The following is a 15,564-nucleotide window of genomic DNA, read 5'->3' as shown; positions in this document are numbered from 1 at the left end:
TATCAACTCTTGAACAGTGCCCCATGCTCACCCTTACCATACAAGGTAGACGATTTTCTGGACTTGGGGACACGGCAGCGGACTCCTCAGTAATAGCAAAAAAAAACATTGGCCACAAGCATGGCCTCTTCAGCCAGCCTCCACTCATTTACAAGGAGTGGGAACTGCTCTGGCTCCAGAACGTAGTACTCAGTTTCTTAAATGGGCAGATGATGAAGGACATACAGGAATTTTTCAGCCTTTTGTGTTAAGTCATATACCTGTTAATCTTTGGGGGAGAGATGTGCTTCAGGCCATGGGAGCAGTCCTTACTACTGAGCCTGTTAAAAATATGCTGGCTGACCAAGGTTATGTACAAGGAAAAGGACTGGGTAAATTCCTACAAGGTGACCCTCAGTCTGTTGCATCCAAAAATTTAATTATCAAAAGAGCCAGAGATCGCTCTGGGCTGAGAAATTTTCCCAAGGGGCTATTGCTATGCAGCCTGTTCCCATTCCTATTATCTGGGAAACTGATAACCCTGTATGGGTGGAGCAATGGCCCTTATCTATTGAGAAGTTACAGGCTGCACATCAACTTGTAAAGGAACAATTAGAGGCAGGACATATTGTTCCTTCCACTTCCCCATGGAATACCCCAATCTTTGTTATAAAGAAAAAATCTGGAAAATGGAGACTCCTACAAGATCTCAGAGCTGTTAATGATAGTATGCAAATTATGGGAGCAACACAACCTGGCTTGCCTTCCCCTGTGGGTATTCCTCAAGGCTATCATTTATTAGTTATAGACCTAAAAGGTTGCTTTCTTAGCATTCCTTTGCATCCTCAGGATAGTGAGCGATTTGCATTTGGCATTCCTTCTGTTAACTTTAAAGAGCCCTATAAGAGATATCAATGGGTGGTGTTGCCTCAAGGAATGGCCAACAGTCCCACTATTTGTCAAATTTATGTATCATTGGCCATTGCCCCCGTTAGAGAGAGATTTCAATCCCTATATATTATACATTATATGGGTGATATTCTTTTAGCCTGCCCGGATTCTAAGGAAGTGAATGAGGCTTTTGGGGAATTGCAACATAATCTTCAACTAGCTGGCTTAAGATTAGCCCCAGAAAAGGTGCAACAAGAATTTCCCTATCAATACCTGGGTCATCAATTGTTATTTTCTGGTATCTGTCCTCAAAAGATTACTTTAAGGCTGGATAATCTGACCACCCTTAATGATTTTCAACAATTATTGGGAGACATAAATTGGGTTTGATATAGTTTGGCCCTAACCACTGGGCAGCTTAGACCATTATTTGATATCTTACAAGGAGATTCTGATCCCACTTCTCCGCGCACCTTAATGCCTGATGCGCGAGAATGTATACACCTTGTGCAAAAATGTCGCCAATCTGCACATTTAAATTATATTGACTATTCTCAGAATTTGATGTTATTAGTCTTTGCTTCAGCATATTCCCCTACGGCGGTATTTTGGCAAACTGATCCTATATTATGGGTACATGAACATGCATCCCCAAGAAAGACAGTTAGATCTTATCCTCAGGCAATGCTTTCTATTATTCAAAAGGCATACAAAATGAGTATTCAAGTTTTTGGCAAGATGCCGGATTTAATTGTTACTCCCTATACTCAACAACAGATACAATGGCTTCAACATTGAGGAGGAGTGGGCACATCTCTTGTGTTCCACACCCTGCCACTTTGATAGTCATTTTCCTTCCAGTAAGTTAGCTGACTTTTTTAAAAATCACCCTGTGTGTTTCCCCAAGGTTATTTCCCAAAATCCTCTGAAGGGGCCCGTAATGTATTTACAGATGGCTCTTCAAATGGTTGTGCAGTAGTTGTTTCTTTTCCCATTATCAAACGCTCTATAGTTAAAGTGAAGTCTGCACAATTTGCAGAACTAGCTGCAGTACAATTAGCCCTTCAACATTTTTCTGATGAGCCATTTAACTTATACACGGATAGTAAATATGTATATCATATATGGGCTCCCTTAGAAACTGCTGCTTATATAGCTCCAGTGTCTCGTGTACAAGAACATTTACTAGCCGTACAAAGCCTACTATGGAGGCGCTCTCATCCAACTTTTGTAGGACATCTCCTCGTGCATTCGGATTTGCCTGGCCCTTTAAGTGAAGGAAATGCCATTGCTGATTTTAATACTAAAACAGAGAGTTCCATCATGATGATGAGAGAGTCTGGGTATGAAGCAGCCTGCAAAGCTCATACAACCTTCCACCTTAATGCAGGGTCACTCAAATTCCATTTTAAATTTATTAGAGTCCAAGCTATTGATATAGTTAAGAACTGTCCCCTATGTGGAGAGTTCTTACCTGTTCCACACCTTGGAGTTAACCCCCGTGGCGTCACACCTAATGATATCTGGCAGATGGATGTTACTCATGTTCCTTCCTTTGGTCGACTACAATTTGTTCAAGTATCTGTGGATACCCATTCTCATCTCATATTTGCCTCTGCTCATACTGGAGAAAAGCTTAAGGATGTTAAGAGCCATTGTTTACAAGCCTTTGCTTATAAAGGAATGCCCAGACAATTAAAAACTGATAATGGCCCTGCTTATACTACTCAGGGTTTTAATTCTTTTTGCAAAAAAAAAATTTTTATCTAACATAAGACGGGTATCCCTTATAATCCTCAGGGTCAGGCCATGGTGGAACGTGCACATCGCACAATTAAAGCCTATCTTCATAAAACAAAAAAGGGGGAGTTTACAGGATCTCCTCATAATCACTTTTCTCTTGTCCTATACATTTTAAATTTTTTAACTATTGATGGTGCTGCTCGATCTGCGGCCGACAGGCATTGCGTCCTCAGTCATCTGACTATGGCTCAGTTATGTGGAAGAATGTCACTGCTGGAAAATGGTGCAGCACTGACCGAGTTCTAGTATGGTCCCGAGGGTCAGTTTGTGTCTTTCCACAAGACACAGATAACCCTGTTTGGGTGCCTGAGCGGCTGATTCGCCATATGCGGAGGGATGGTGATTGTAACAGCCAGAAAGAAGGTCCGATGGGTCTTCCAGAATCTACCCATCCTGATGCCTGTGCATCTGAGTAGCCATATGTGGCCTTTTTCCTGATCAGTAATTATAGTTTGGGTCAAGCGGCTATATAAATTTACACTGATCCAAAGGACAAGAATTCCACCTTCATCTTAGGCACTGTATTCTGGTTCCATTCTTTTGTTGTAACCAATGCTACTAATTTTGGAGAAAGTTTCAATTGTTCTCAACAGGTCTGCTGAGTGTAACTGCTGTCGTGGGCCACGTACCCAGGTGTGCAGCAGCGAGGAAAGGAGATTCCTGGATCACGGCTGCCAGTGCCGCCTTCACCACTGAAGCAACAGTTTCTACCATAGCCCTCTCCCAATCTGTAAATACTGCAAGCACAGTGGATCAACTAGCAGGTGACTTGGCTTAAGCCTTAGTTACCCAAAGCACACTTAATTATCTAGTACAAATTGGCATTTTTAAACTAACTTTACAAACTAACCTCCTATAGGAACACTTGAATTTTTGTGAGACACTCATATGGCTTCCTGTTCGCTGTCTTTTATATGTATCTGTGTTAATGCATCATTTTTCTCCAGAAATCCTGGAGTGATGAGTTTTTAAGTTATACACATGCTTTAGCCATGCAGATCATTAACATCTATGAGACCTGAGCCTGGGGGAGTTGGATCCTGAAGCTGGCCAGATCTTTATGAAGGGCCTCATCAAAGATGGTCAGGGAGTTTTTAAACCCTTGTGGCAGTCGGGTTCAAGTGAGCTGTCCAGTTCTGCCCATGTCAGGGTCCCTCCATTCAAGAGGCAAAAAGCGGTTGGCTGGCAGGATGAAACCTCAGGCAGAAGAAGGCATCTTTTAGTTCTAATACGGTGTAACAGCTCCGCTCAGGTGGGAGGGCACTCAGGAGGTGATAAGGGTTTGGGACAGTTGGATGTATATCATGTGTCCTTTTATTGACCTCTCTCTCAAGTCCTGCTCTGGCCAATAATCACTGGTACCAGGCTTTTTAACTGGCAGCAAGGGAGTGTTCCAGGAGACTGAATAGGAACCAGGATGTCTTGTTGGATTCACCTCTGGATATGGGGTCGAATTTCTTTCTGGGCCTCTCATGGGGAACTGTTTAACTGACACTGGTGTAGCACTAGCTTTCAGCTGAATGACCTGTGCAGGCTCTTGCTTTGCCAGACCCATTTAGGATATTTTAGCCCAAGCTAAGAGAGTATGAGCCAATCATCAGTCCATAATGGAGGTTCCAGCTCCATTTGAACAGTTGAGGTCAAGCCCTGGCTCCTCAAAGTGGAGTCTGCACTCATCTTTTAGCCTAACAGTAAGGACCTGCAATTGATTTCCTTGGTTATCTGTTACAGATGGCTGTTCAGAGTCAAAATGAATCTGGGCTCCTGCTTTTGACAGGATGTCTCTTCCTAACAGAGGGTAAGGGCATCCTGGGGTATGTAGGAACAAGTGGGATATGCAGCCCACACCAAGGTTCACTGTTCTACCGAAGGGTAGTTCATGAATATTGCAGTTGCCCTGTGGCACCAATTATCCATTACCATATGCACATTAGTCTTTGTCAAGAGGGGTCCTGTTGCCCAGGCTTCCTGACTGTCTCAGGCCTGCTCTAAAATTTTTTAATTACTGCGGCCAAGATTTTAATCAAATTTCTTTCCTGTCTTCTGTCATGCCTGTTCTCCCTCTCAAGGCTTTTGAGATAGGGTCAAAGGGAGTAAACCGCCTGAAGGCCTCCAATAGCCTTTTAAGAGACACTGAGGGAGATTTTGGTCAAGAATGACCTTTTGCTTACTCACTGCTAGGGGGCAGAGTCTAGGGAAAATTAGGCTAAATTTTTGCATCCTTACAATGTCACAATATTTTTCCCCCTTCATTTCCTAGCAGGCAAATGAACACATCAGAAAGGCTACCCAAGAACTTGAGCTGCCTGCAACTTCAATGTGGCAGAGGCCACACAGCTGGGCTTCCTACAGAGTCTGTGTGCACATCCTGGATCTCTTCAAGTCTGGCATTTGAAACCAGAGCTCCACTTTCTGCATAGCTGCTCCTCTGAGCATAGCACCGACTCAAGATGCTCCTGAGAGGACCAGAAGCTGCATGTGGTCACGTGTTGGCTTAGATCTCACTGGTCCTTGGCCTACAGATGTGCCAGGAAAGAGAAAGGAAAAGCACAGGGCCTGTGCAGGCTGGGAACTCTGAGCTGGATGCCAGGGTATGGTTTCCTCTAGCTGCTAAGTCTTCTCCTACCTCATACCTTGTTTCTCCAGCTTCCTATCCCATGAGTTAAACATGCTCATCCTAGATCTGTGTCCTTCTTGACTTTGGCCCTTTTGGAATCCAGTGGGGACTTTTGGTGAGGGGTCATTGGGTCCCCAAGGTAAGATGCTGGGAGCAGGCCTGGAGTCACAGCCAGCCTTGAGCCACATCCTCTTGCAAAGTAGTTTATGCCATAGCTCTAGCTGAGTCTTATCTTGGCAAAATAGGAAACTGCTCAATGGGCAGTCTGTTTACTTCAGGAACTGAGATAAGCAGATAACAATGGACTGAGAACTGCCAGAGCCCCAGAGTCAGCACAGCTACCCCTGCCCACTCCCTCCCTGCATTGCTTTAAAAACCCCTCTTTGTGCCTGATGAAGTTAGACCTTGAGAAGCATTGCTTGGTCTCCTTCCTTCTTTCTATCATTATTTTCAGATTCTAGCCCACCTCGACCCATGAATAACTAGGTCCCACTGGTCGGGTCAAGAGGCGCCCAACGTGCTGTTCCAGGGTGGCCTTTTACTGAACAGAGTCCCCCATCCCTAAATAAAATCGGTAGCTCACACTGAGAAGAGTGCTGGATCTGAGAGCTGCAGCACAGAGATTTGGAATCCATCCTCACCACTCATGAGCACACAGATTCCTGGTGAGTCATCGTCCCCCCCCCCCCCCCCCCGTTCCACTCAATAATAATGGGTCAATATTTGTCTAAGGAAGTTTAAGTTCTTTAGGGACTTCAAGTTTTCCTTTCGAGAATGAGGAATTAGAGTTTCATGTAAAGAGTTAATAAGTTTCTTTGCTTTCGTTTCTAAAAATTTTCCTTGGGTTATTCTCAAAGGACCAGATATTCACCCCCTGACATGGCAAAATGTGGGTGAGGATCTTAATACACTACTTAAAGAACAGGAACTAGAGGCCCTAAGCCTTAGGAACTCCTGCTGTGGCTAACGCCCAGCTAAGTATATAAAAAAATTAATGCAGTCTGTCAGAAACTTGTGAATTCATTGGAATTTTTTCAGAATTTGTATTGTAGCTACAATTCAAGAGATTTCAATTAAGGATGTTTTATTTCAACAAACTAATCTTAGCCTAGAAAAAAGGAGGGCTAAAAGATGTATGTATGTTCTGTATGTATGATGTGGCCACACATGTGAATGTTTGAGTGAATTGTGATTGTGAATATGTGAATGTGTGAATCCCAACAATAGGTACTACCTGAATTTCTTAGGTTATACAAAAAAGAAAAATACAGAGAGAGAGAGAGAGACATCAGGTCATGTCTTAATTGAAAGAGTTGAAGATCTGCATCTCCCATGACTGTCTTGCAGAATGAAACAGTAGTAAATGGTCAAAGTCAGAATGGCCTGAGAGCCAGAGAAATCTGCATGGATGTCTCAAAAGAGTTTATCAGAGGAGAGAATACAGAAATCATCCTAAATTTTGGTGGTTAAAAAAATGAGAGAATGGAGGTTAATGTAAGACTTGATGAGAAAAGCTATTGAAAAGAGGCATCAAGAAACTGCAGCCATGTTAGCCCCCCCCCACCACCACCAAAAAGGTATCAGTGTAGATGCAAATGAGACCTTGTCAGCTATTGAGAAGAAGCCTCAGGGAACTATAGGCCCTATTAGGCCCCCCACCTAGAAATGTGTCAGTGAAAATGCAAATGAGACCAGGTCAGCTAATGAAAGCTTTACAGGTCAGAGTAGAAAAAGTTTTCAAAAGTATTTGGGACTTAAGTTACATCCTAAAGAAATTAGGCCTCAAAGATTAGAAATCAGAAAAGATAGCTTATGATCATTAAATGATTTTCAAAAGTTATTAGAAAATATTCCAATCGTTATGTTCTTTTTTAAAAAAAGCACCTACTGGTGATTTGAAACCTTTAAGCTATATCCTTAAAGGAGATAGTGATCCCAATTCACCTAGACAGCTAACTGAAGAGAGTAGACAAGTTCTCTTACAATCGGAGAATGCAATCCTGCATCAGCAGATATGCTATATTGACTATGCAAAACCATGGGAGGCTTATGTACTTTCCATACAGCATAGTCCGAAATTTTTCTGTCTTATGACAAAGGGGACCATTGTTATGGTTGCATTTACCTGTTTTCTCAGTCAAAGTGTTAAATCCTTATTTTAAAGCAATAGCTTGTTGGTACAAAATGCTGTCTAAGAGATATTTGGCCAGAGAACGAAGCATAATACATGCTCCCTATACAAAACAGTAAGTTAATGGTTATTTCAAAACCTTTACAACCAGCAATTAACAGGCAAAGGAATGTTTACTTAGATGGTGAGAGGTTACCTCCCCTTTTCTGAGAATGGGCTCAGGCACCAGCCATGGCACTCCTGACTTAAGGAGTTAATTTTCTTTTATCATTAAAAGTGTCCTTTCTCTGAATAGATTTAGGGCCTACGTTTTCAAGCTTTTATTAATTAAAATTTTTGGTCCATCATCTTTTGCCCAGTTTTTGGAAAAAGTTTACAATCAGATTATAGACTATTATCATTTGTACTAATAAATCCTTTTGTATTCCCTAAAATTGTAAGGAGCAATCCTGTTAGTTTTTACTGATGGTTCCTTTGAGGGAAAAGCAGACAGATCCAGCTTCAGCTCAGATAGTTGAACTATGCGAGCTGTTGCAATAGTTTTTCAGCTTCTAATGAATGATTCCTTTAACTCATACTGATAGTCATGTTTTCAGAGCTCTTCAAGTTTTAGAGATAGTTCCATACATTGAAACTAGTAATAATCGGGTTACATTACTATTTGAGCAAATTCAAACTGCCATTCATCAAAGAAAGGCACCTTGCTTTGTGGGTCATATAAGAGCTCATTCAAACCTTCCTGGTCCACTGACTAAAAGTAATGAGTCAGCTGATAGTCACTTTATCTCAGGTAGAATTAGCTCAGCAGTCACACAGCTTTCATGATCAAAATAGTAATAGTTTAAGAAAACAGTTTGTTTGAACTAGAGAGACTCAGAAGGCCATTCAGGTTACTTCTAGCCCTATATCCTGGTTGACCTCTCCACTAATTTGTGGGGAGGGGATCTCTTAGAAGAGATGGAATTTGTCCTTACTACCCAAACCCTTGCCCAAGGCACTCTGCCAAGAAACAAAGATCTCCTTATGATGTGTAAAATGGGCTGGGACAAAGGACTAGGGCTAGGTAAGGTGGAGCAAGGAGAATTTCCCTCTGTTGCCACTCTCCCATTAGACACCCAGGCTCCAGGCCATAGGAAAGGATTTGGCCATTTTTAATGTGGGTCGCTGTTGCACTGCCAGCCCCCATTCCCATTGCATGGATTTCTGACTTCCAATGTGGATGGAACAATGGCTCTTAACCACAGAAAAACTTCTGGTGGCTTCCCAACTAGTTCAAGAACAATTGGAGGCAGGACATGTGATCCCCTCCACCTCTCCCTGGAATTCTCCTATATTTTTGATTAAAAAGGCTTCAGGAAATGGAGATTGCTCCAGGATTTGAGGGCCATTAATGCAATAATGCAGTCTATGGGAACTCTTCAGCTCGGCTTGCCCTCACCCATGGTTATTCCTAAAGATTGGCATCTAATTGTTATTAATTTAAAGGATTGTTTCTTTTCCATTCCGCTGCACTCCCAAGTTAGCCCCAGGTTTGCATTTAGCCTTCCTTCGATTAATTTTCAGGAACCCGCCCTTTGCTTTCAATGGGTAGTTCTCCCCCAAGGAATGGCTAATAGTCTCACAATATGCCAGGCTTATGTGGCTGCTTGCCTGAATCCTATCAGGAGCAAGTTTTCTAATCTTTACATTATCCATTATATGGATGATATTCTGCTGGCAGCACCTGCTGAGGAGAGATGTCTTGAAGTGTTTGCTAAATTACAGGAGCACCTGGAGGCTCGCGGATTTATTTTGGCCCCAGAGAATGTTCAAAGGGCCCCAGAGAATTTTTAAAAGAATCCTCCTTACACCTATCTAGGCCATCGAATCCAACAGACCTTTCTCCGGCCTCAAAGGCTCCAAATTGATTATTCAAATTTAAAAACTCTTCAAGATCGGCAAAAGTTTTTGGGAGACATTCAATGGATCCTCCTCTATTTCCATTAAAACAGGGAAGCTTAAACCAATATATGATATTCTTCCAGGGGATCCAGCTCCAACCTCTTCCAGACAGATTACACCAAGGCCAAAGAGGCCATCCGATTGCTATTAAAAAGCATTGAAAAAGTCCATCATCTTTGCCGCCTAGATTATGGACACCCTCTTATTATACTTGTACTTTCCTCCAGTTGTTCACCCACCACTGGTTTTTGGCAAAACGGCCCTATATATTGCATTCATTTGTCAGCCTCCCCTAAGAAGGTGGCGTCACCATCAAAATAGGAATAGTCTAAGAAAAGAGTTTGGTTTAACTGAAGAGACTGCTCATCAAATTGTCAAACAGTGTTGTGTGCCCACAATATTTACCAGGAACTAATATAGGAGTAAATCCCTCAGGCCTGCTTCTTAATCATTCATGGCAAATGGATGTCACTCATATTGCAAAATTTGGCAGATTAAAGTATGTGCATGTGACAGTCGATACATATTAAGGCTTCTTAATGGCCACTGCACAAACTGGAGAAGCCACTAAGCATGTGACAAGTCACTGTTTAAAATGTTTTGCTCACATGGGAGTTCCAAAAAATTATAAAGGCAGACAATGGATCTAGATATACTAGTAAAGCATTTCAACATTTTGTGCCCAATAAAAATTAAACATATAACAGGCATTCCTTATAATCCTCAAGAGCAAAAAATTGTGGAGCATGCTCATAGCTCCTTAATATTGCAACTTATAAGGAGAAGGGAGTCATGTCTCCAGTCTCCACATGATCCATTAAATCATGCACTCTTCATTTTAAATTTTTTGAATGTGGATGCCTATGAGCAATCTGTGGCAGACAGATTCTGATATGATGGAACTCAAGAGAATATTATTCAATTCAAATGGAAAGATCCATACACGAGACTATGGAAAGGCCCAACCCAGTCCTAATATGGGGTTGAGGGGTGTTGAGGGTTGTCGAGGGGATGTTTGTGTTTTCTTGCAGGAAGAAGATGAGGCCCAGTGGCTGCCAGATCACTTGGTGAGATGCTCAGAACAGAGGAAAAGGGGACCTGAGTCCTTTGAAGCATAATTACCTTCTCTCTCTCTCTCTTTCTCTCTCTCTCTCTCTCTCTCTCTCCCTCTCTCACTCTGTGTGTGTGTGTGTGTATGTGTGTGTGTGTGTGTGTGTCTGTCTGTCTGTCTGTCTCTCTCAGGGGTCATTCCCTAGAACAGACAAGGCTTAAACCTATTGTTTTTACAACAAGGAGGAATTTGTGCAGCACTCAGATAGGAATGTTGCTTTTATGCTGATAAGATGACCTGACCCATTTAGTGGAAGACAGCTTAGATAGAATGCAGAAAAATCTTGAGGAATGTAAACAACAGCCAGAACAGGTTGAGTCCTGCTATAAAAATTGGCTTTCCACCTCCCCTTGGCTTTCTACCCTGCTTCCTTCTTTCCTGGGACCATTTTTGGGATTATTGCTGCTGCTGACTTTTGGGCCTTGGGCATTCCAGAAATTAACTCAAATTGATTCCATGCTTGAAAAACATATTTCTGTACACTACCATCAGCTTTTGGAAAAGGAACAGGGCTCCCCTGAGGAACCTGTTGAGGATGGTGACAATGCCAGTTCTGATCCCCCTAGACAAGGACTTGATTTCACAGGACTCGAACAACAGAGGACCTGGTTCTCTCAAATATGGAGACGTCAATGACGGGAATGTCGCGGTGCCACAAATCGGATGCAGGCCCTCCTATTTGGCTGTAGGTATCTCAATGACGGGAGTAGCATAGGGCCGTCTCTCAGGAGCCCACTCTTCTTGCCCAAGTTTCTTGCCCGATTTTTGACCATGTCCTTGAGTGCTGAGGGCGGATGCACCCTATGCAGCCTAAGACAGAGGTCCTACCCATTTGTCACATAGTGACAAGCCCATCCCCAGGGTCCCGATTGTGGGAGCCCACCGCGTAGCCTAAGACAGACCCTCCATAAAAATAAAAATCATAGGGGGATATTTTAGGAGCCGGCCTGGAGTTGCAGCCAGCCTTCAGCCACATCCTCTTGCAAAGTTGTTTATGCCATAGCTCTAGCTGAGCCTTATCTTGGCAAAATAGGAAACTGCTCAATGAGCAGTCTGTTTACTTCTGGAACTGAGATAAGCAGATAACAATGGACTGAGAACTGCCAGAGCCCCAGAGTCAGCACAGCTACTCCTGCCCACTCCCTCCCTTTTTTGCTTTAAAAACCCCTCTTTGTGCCTGATGAAGTTAGACTTTGACAAGCATTGCTTGGTCTCCTTCCTTCTTTCTCTCCCATTTTTTTCAGGTTCTAGCCCAACTCGACCCAAGAATAACTAGGTCCCGCTGGTCAGGTCACTAAGACTTTCTGACTTGAATTCTGTGGCAAGCAAGGGGGCAGTTAGTATAAGAGAAGTTGTATTTAATTATGTTGAGGGTTATCATACAAGGCACATACTATAAATTCCTAACTACAATCTTATGTCTATCTTCTCAAGATTGTTCATCTGTGCTAAGTATCTTAGGTGAAGGTCAGGTCCAGTGACTAACACAAGTCTCTGATTCAAGGGTGAGGATGCTAGGGACACTCTCCATCCCCGTGGCACATCAAAGTGGGGTCTCTCCTGATAGGCAGAGCAGACCATCTGCTGTTGGTCTCCTACATACATATATTCTTATATAGCGTCTAGTGGTCATCATAGTGTCTAGGATTGTGTCTAGCTATCTTGAGAGAGTGGTATCATTGGGTTCTGCTTATCAGGTGCAGCCTTGCATTCAGCAGGAATACTGACTAAGCTAGTTTTACAATTCTGAAAGTTATTTTTTTTTTTTTTAGTATATTAATTGCACTTGTTAATTGGTAGGCCTACTGTTCCAGTAATATATCCATAACATTGTGCCTGAAGCTGGCTGGACACAGATTCCACATGCCTCACTGGGCATCATCATCAAGGAGTCCCTCCTGCTTCTCCTGCAGCCCAGGGAGAGGCTGCGTTTACAGCTCAGTAACTAGACTGCACTTAGACTTTTCCACAGCCAGGATATAAAAGGTCAGGCCTAATGGTATGGTCTCACCACCTCTGTATAATATAGTGCACAAGTCTTCTTTACACCCTATGACACCAAACACAGAGGGACAACAAGCTTTGCTGCAGTGGACAGCACTGCATTTGCAGCATCACTCACTGAGCCATTCCTAGTGAGTCCCCTAAGAATCCCACCCAATTTTTGCTTCCTCTGAAGAGAACAATGTAAAATCAGTCATAATTGTAATGACTGTTGGGCTATTGATGGACAAGCATTTTAAGCAGACCCTGTTGAGTCCAGGCCACAAGTGTGAGCACTATACCTTTGGTATTCAGGGACTGTCTTTTTCAGCATCTTCTTTCTTTTAGGCCAACATTTCCATAAAATAGTGGGCCACTGTTCTCACAGTGGGTGTGTATCACTATGGCAAATGGCAAGAAAGTCAGATCAGGTTACCAAGTGCCCCTGGCTAGCTATCAGAGCAAGACTATGAAGCATTGTTACAGTGCCAAGGAGGGATTCTCATCTACCGAAGGTGCTATAGGCTAGAATTAGGCTGTGTAAAAGGGCAGTTCACTAGGTTAAACAAAACCTAATTTACTATGTAGAGTGGGCAGGAGAGCTTTGCACTGCCTACATTTGGGCTTTGAATGAAATCAAGAGAGTGCTTGACACCCTCGGTTCACCATGGCCTGAGAGCAACAGTTCCTGCCCCAAGTATGTTACATCCAATGTTACATCCTGTCATAGATGGCCCAAGTTGCAGACAGCCCAGATCAAAATTTTGAAACAAAACAAGGGTTAACTGTTCTGCAAGACATCTTTGATAAATAAGAGGCATGGAAAGACTGGGGGGCCTTGAATGAATTCCCTGGGGCTTACTGTCCTGCCCTTTTCCATTTCCATTTCCATCTCCCTTTCTCAGATTGCTTCCAAGTCCTGTATTCAGGTTTTTTCTGTGAAGCATTGCTATGTGTGTACAAAAGGTAAGAGCTGAGGGGTCACAGACATGGGCAAATGGTGTTTCTCAAGAGAGTGTGTACATTTACATGAGTATGTATATGTTGTGGTACTGTTTCTGAGGGAGGGTTATAGGGGATGTGTGTGGTGCTTCCATGATGTATGTGGTACATGTAATGTATATAGTGATAGTATTGATCATAGAATCTGGAATAGTAGACAAACCAATTACCATGGCCATAAGGGAGTTTCTCAACTGAGTAAACTGAAGTGGGAAAAACCACTCTAGATACAGACAGCAATATCCATTGGTCTGAGATCCCAAGCTGATTAATAACAAGGTGAAAGGAAGGGAGCTCTGGCATTCTCTCTGTCATTTATGATTGTGTATGCAATATGACCCCATGCCTCATGTTCCTGCCACCATGCATCCTTCCCTTACATGAAGGACTGCATGCTTACTATGAACTAAACTCACTTTAAGTTGATATTTTTTTCTGGCATTGTTTGACAACCTCAACAAGAAAAGTAACTAATACAGAAAACTGGCATCAGGAGTGATGCAGCAGCTAAATCCTGACGGTGTGGTTCTTAGGCCTGTGAAAATAGATGCAGGAAAATAGTCTGAAAGTTTGGAACATTGACACAGAAAAGCCCAAGAATGCATGCGTGTGATAAGTGTGCTTTGGATGGATGTGCGAGAGCATGTGTATGCATGATATACATAATGTGATACAGTTTGTGGAAAGGCTGTGGCACAAGTGGCTAAAACAGGCATGTCAGGAGAAAGTGTGATAATGACTGTGCTATGTATGTTAGGGTGTTCTATGTTGTTATGTATTGTGTGGAAGGGCATAGAATGTGTAAGAGCCACATGATGTGTTCTTATGATATACACTACATGTCTAAGCTTTTATGTGTCTTGTAGTATCTAGTATATATTTATGGGAATTATGGCATGTATTTATATTGTCTGTTACATAGGAATAGTATGTATAATATCTGTGACATGTGGATTATAACTAAGAGTGAAATAAATCATGTGATGTTTTAAGTAGAAACCAGTCTGTCCTCTCAGGTATTTTCTTGGGTGGTTCAGGAACAAGACCTATCCAGAGAAACACAGAAAACAATGGATCGACTTCATGCTCAGTACCACAGTCATCATGGAGTATGCTGATCCCTAACCCTGTGCAGATAGGGCCCTGCCTCTCCTACAGTGCCCATGTGGATCGGGAGTGTGTGAGGTCTCCAAGCAGGAAGGTTTCAGCTGAGTTGGCATAGCTCAGAACAGGGATGGACTCTCATGACTTTGTACTTATTGAATCATGGATTGCAGTAGGACTCCTAACTTCTCAGGATCCTTCCCAGCTACATTAGCATGGATACTCAGTAGTGATCATAGATGATGGTCCACACAGTGCCGCTATATAATAAGGCACCTGAGAATTCCATCTTCTGGGTAGCCCCTCATGAAATGTAGAACAGAGAGAATGTGGCAACCAATTCTCCTGTTCCAACACTTTAATGTTCTCCTTGCAGATCCCTACCAAGTGAATGTCAACGCACGAGGATTTAAAAATACAAATGACCTGAGCCAAGTTATTTCCGGGTTCACGTTCAGTGACTCCAGGGTTGTTGGTAAGTAGTGCATTGGTATCCCAGTACCCATGGGATACATATTACCATTCAGAATCATTTCTCAAAGTCAGCCATGCCTTCTGCTCTTGCAAACCATGTCCAATGGAGAAGTTATAGGTAGCATGAACCAATGGAAAAAGGACCAAGGATCATGCCTATCCTAATCTGTCTTCACGCAAACAGTGGAAGAATCAGCTCCCAAAGGCATCTGGAGCTTGGCAAGACACTGGCCCATCCTCACTATGCATCCATTTAGCCTTTTGTTGTTCCCCTTCATGGAAGTCTAATCCCACAAGATGGCCTCCCCAGATGCAACAGGCAGAGCCTCCTGACTGAGCATGAAAGATGTCCAGCAGGTCTTTCTGGAAAGTCATTCATTACAGCACACAGGGGAAACAAAGGACTGGGAAACTGGAAGCCTAGCCAGTGGGGGTACAGCTCAGCTCTTGGCTTTTTGCCCCAGCTCAGGGGACTGGGAATGGAATGTGTGTTGAGGATTAGCAGCTTCAGCCACAGTTTCAGAATTC

General features: G+C 42.9%; 1 protein-coding gene across 5 annotated transcripts in view; it reads left to right on the top strand.

Annotated features, from left to right (window-relative positions):
- The window catches only part of LOC127235318 (anthrax toxin receptor-like), a 103,181-nt gene that overhangs the window by 65,110 nt on the left and 22,507 nt on the right, over window positions 1–15,564 (top strand). For 2 of the 5 annotated variants that reach the window (XR_007835696.1, XR_007835695.1), the window contains exon 1: window positions 12,648–15,037. The exons of 2 other annotated variants lie outside the window; for them this stretch is intronic. Coding sequence is in view for 1 of the 3 variants with exons in the window: in XM_051202562.1 (XP_051058519.1) it covers window positions 5,937–5,955; window positions 14,939–15,037 (118 nt within the window). In the remaining 2 variants the exon portion in view is untranslated. Of the gene's footprint in view, window positions 1–5,732; window positions 5,956–12,647; window positions 15,038–15,564 lie in introns of those variants that run through there. One more of the 5 variants, XM_051202562.1, reaches the window with a different exon arrangement.

This window comes from Phodopus roborovskii, unplaced genomic scaffold (genome assembly GCF_943737965.1).
Source record: "Phodopus roborovskii unplaced genomic scaffold, PHOROB, whole genome shotgun sequence".
Lineage (NCBI taxonomy): Eukaryota > Metazoa > Chordata > Mammalia > Rodentia > Cricetidae > Phodopus > Phodopus roborovskii.
This window is presented reverse-complemented; position numbering and strand designations above follow the sequence as displayed.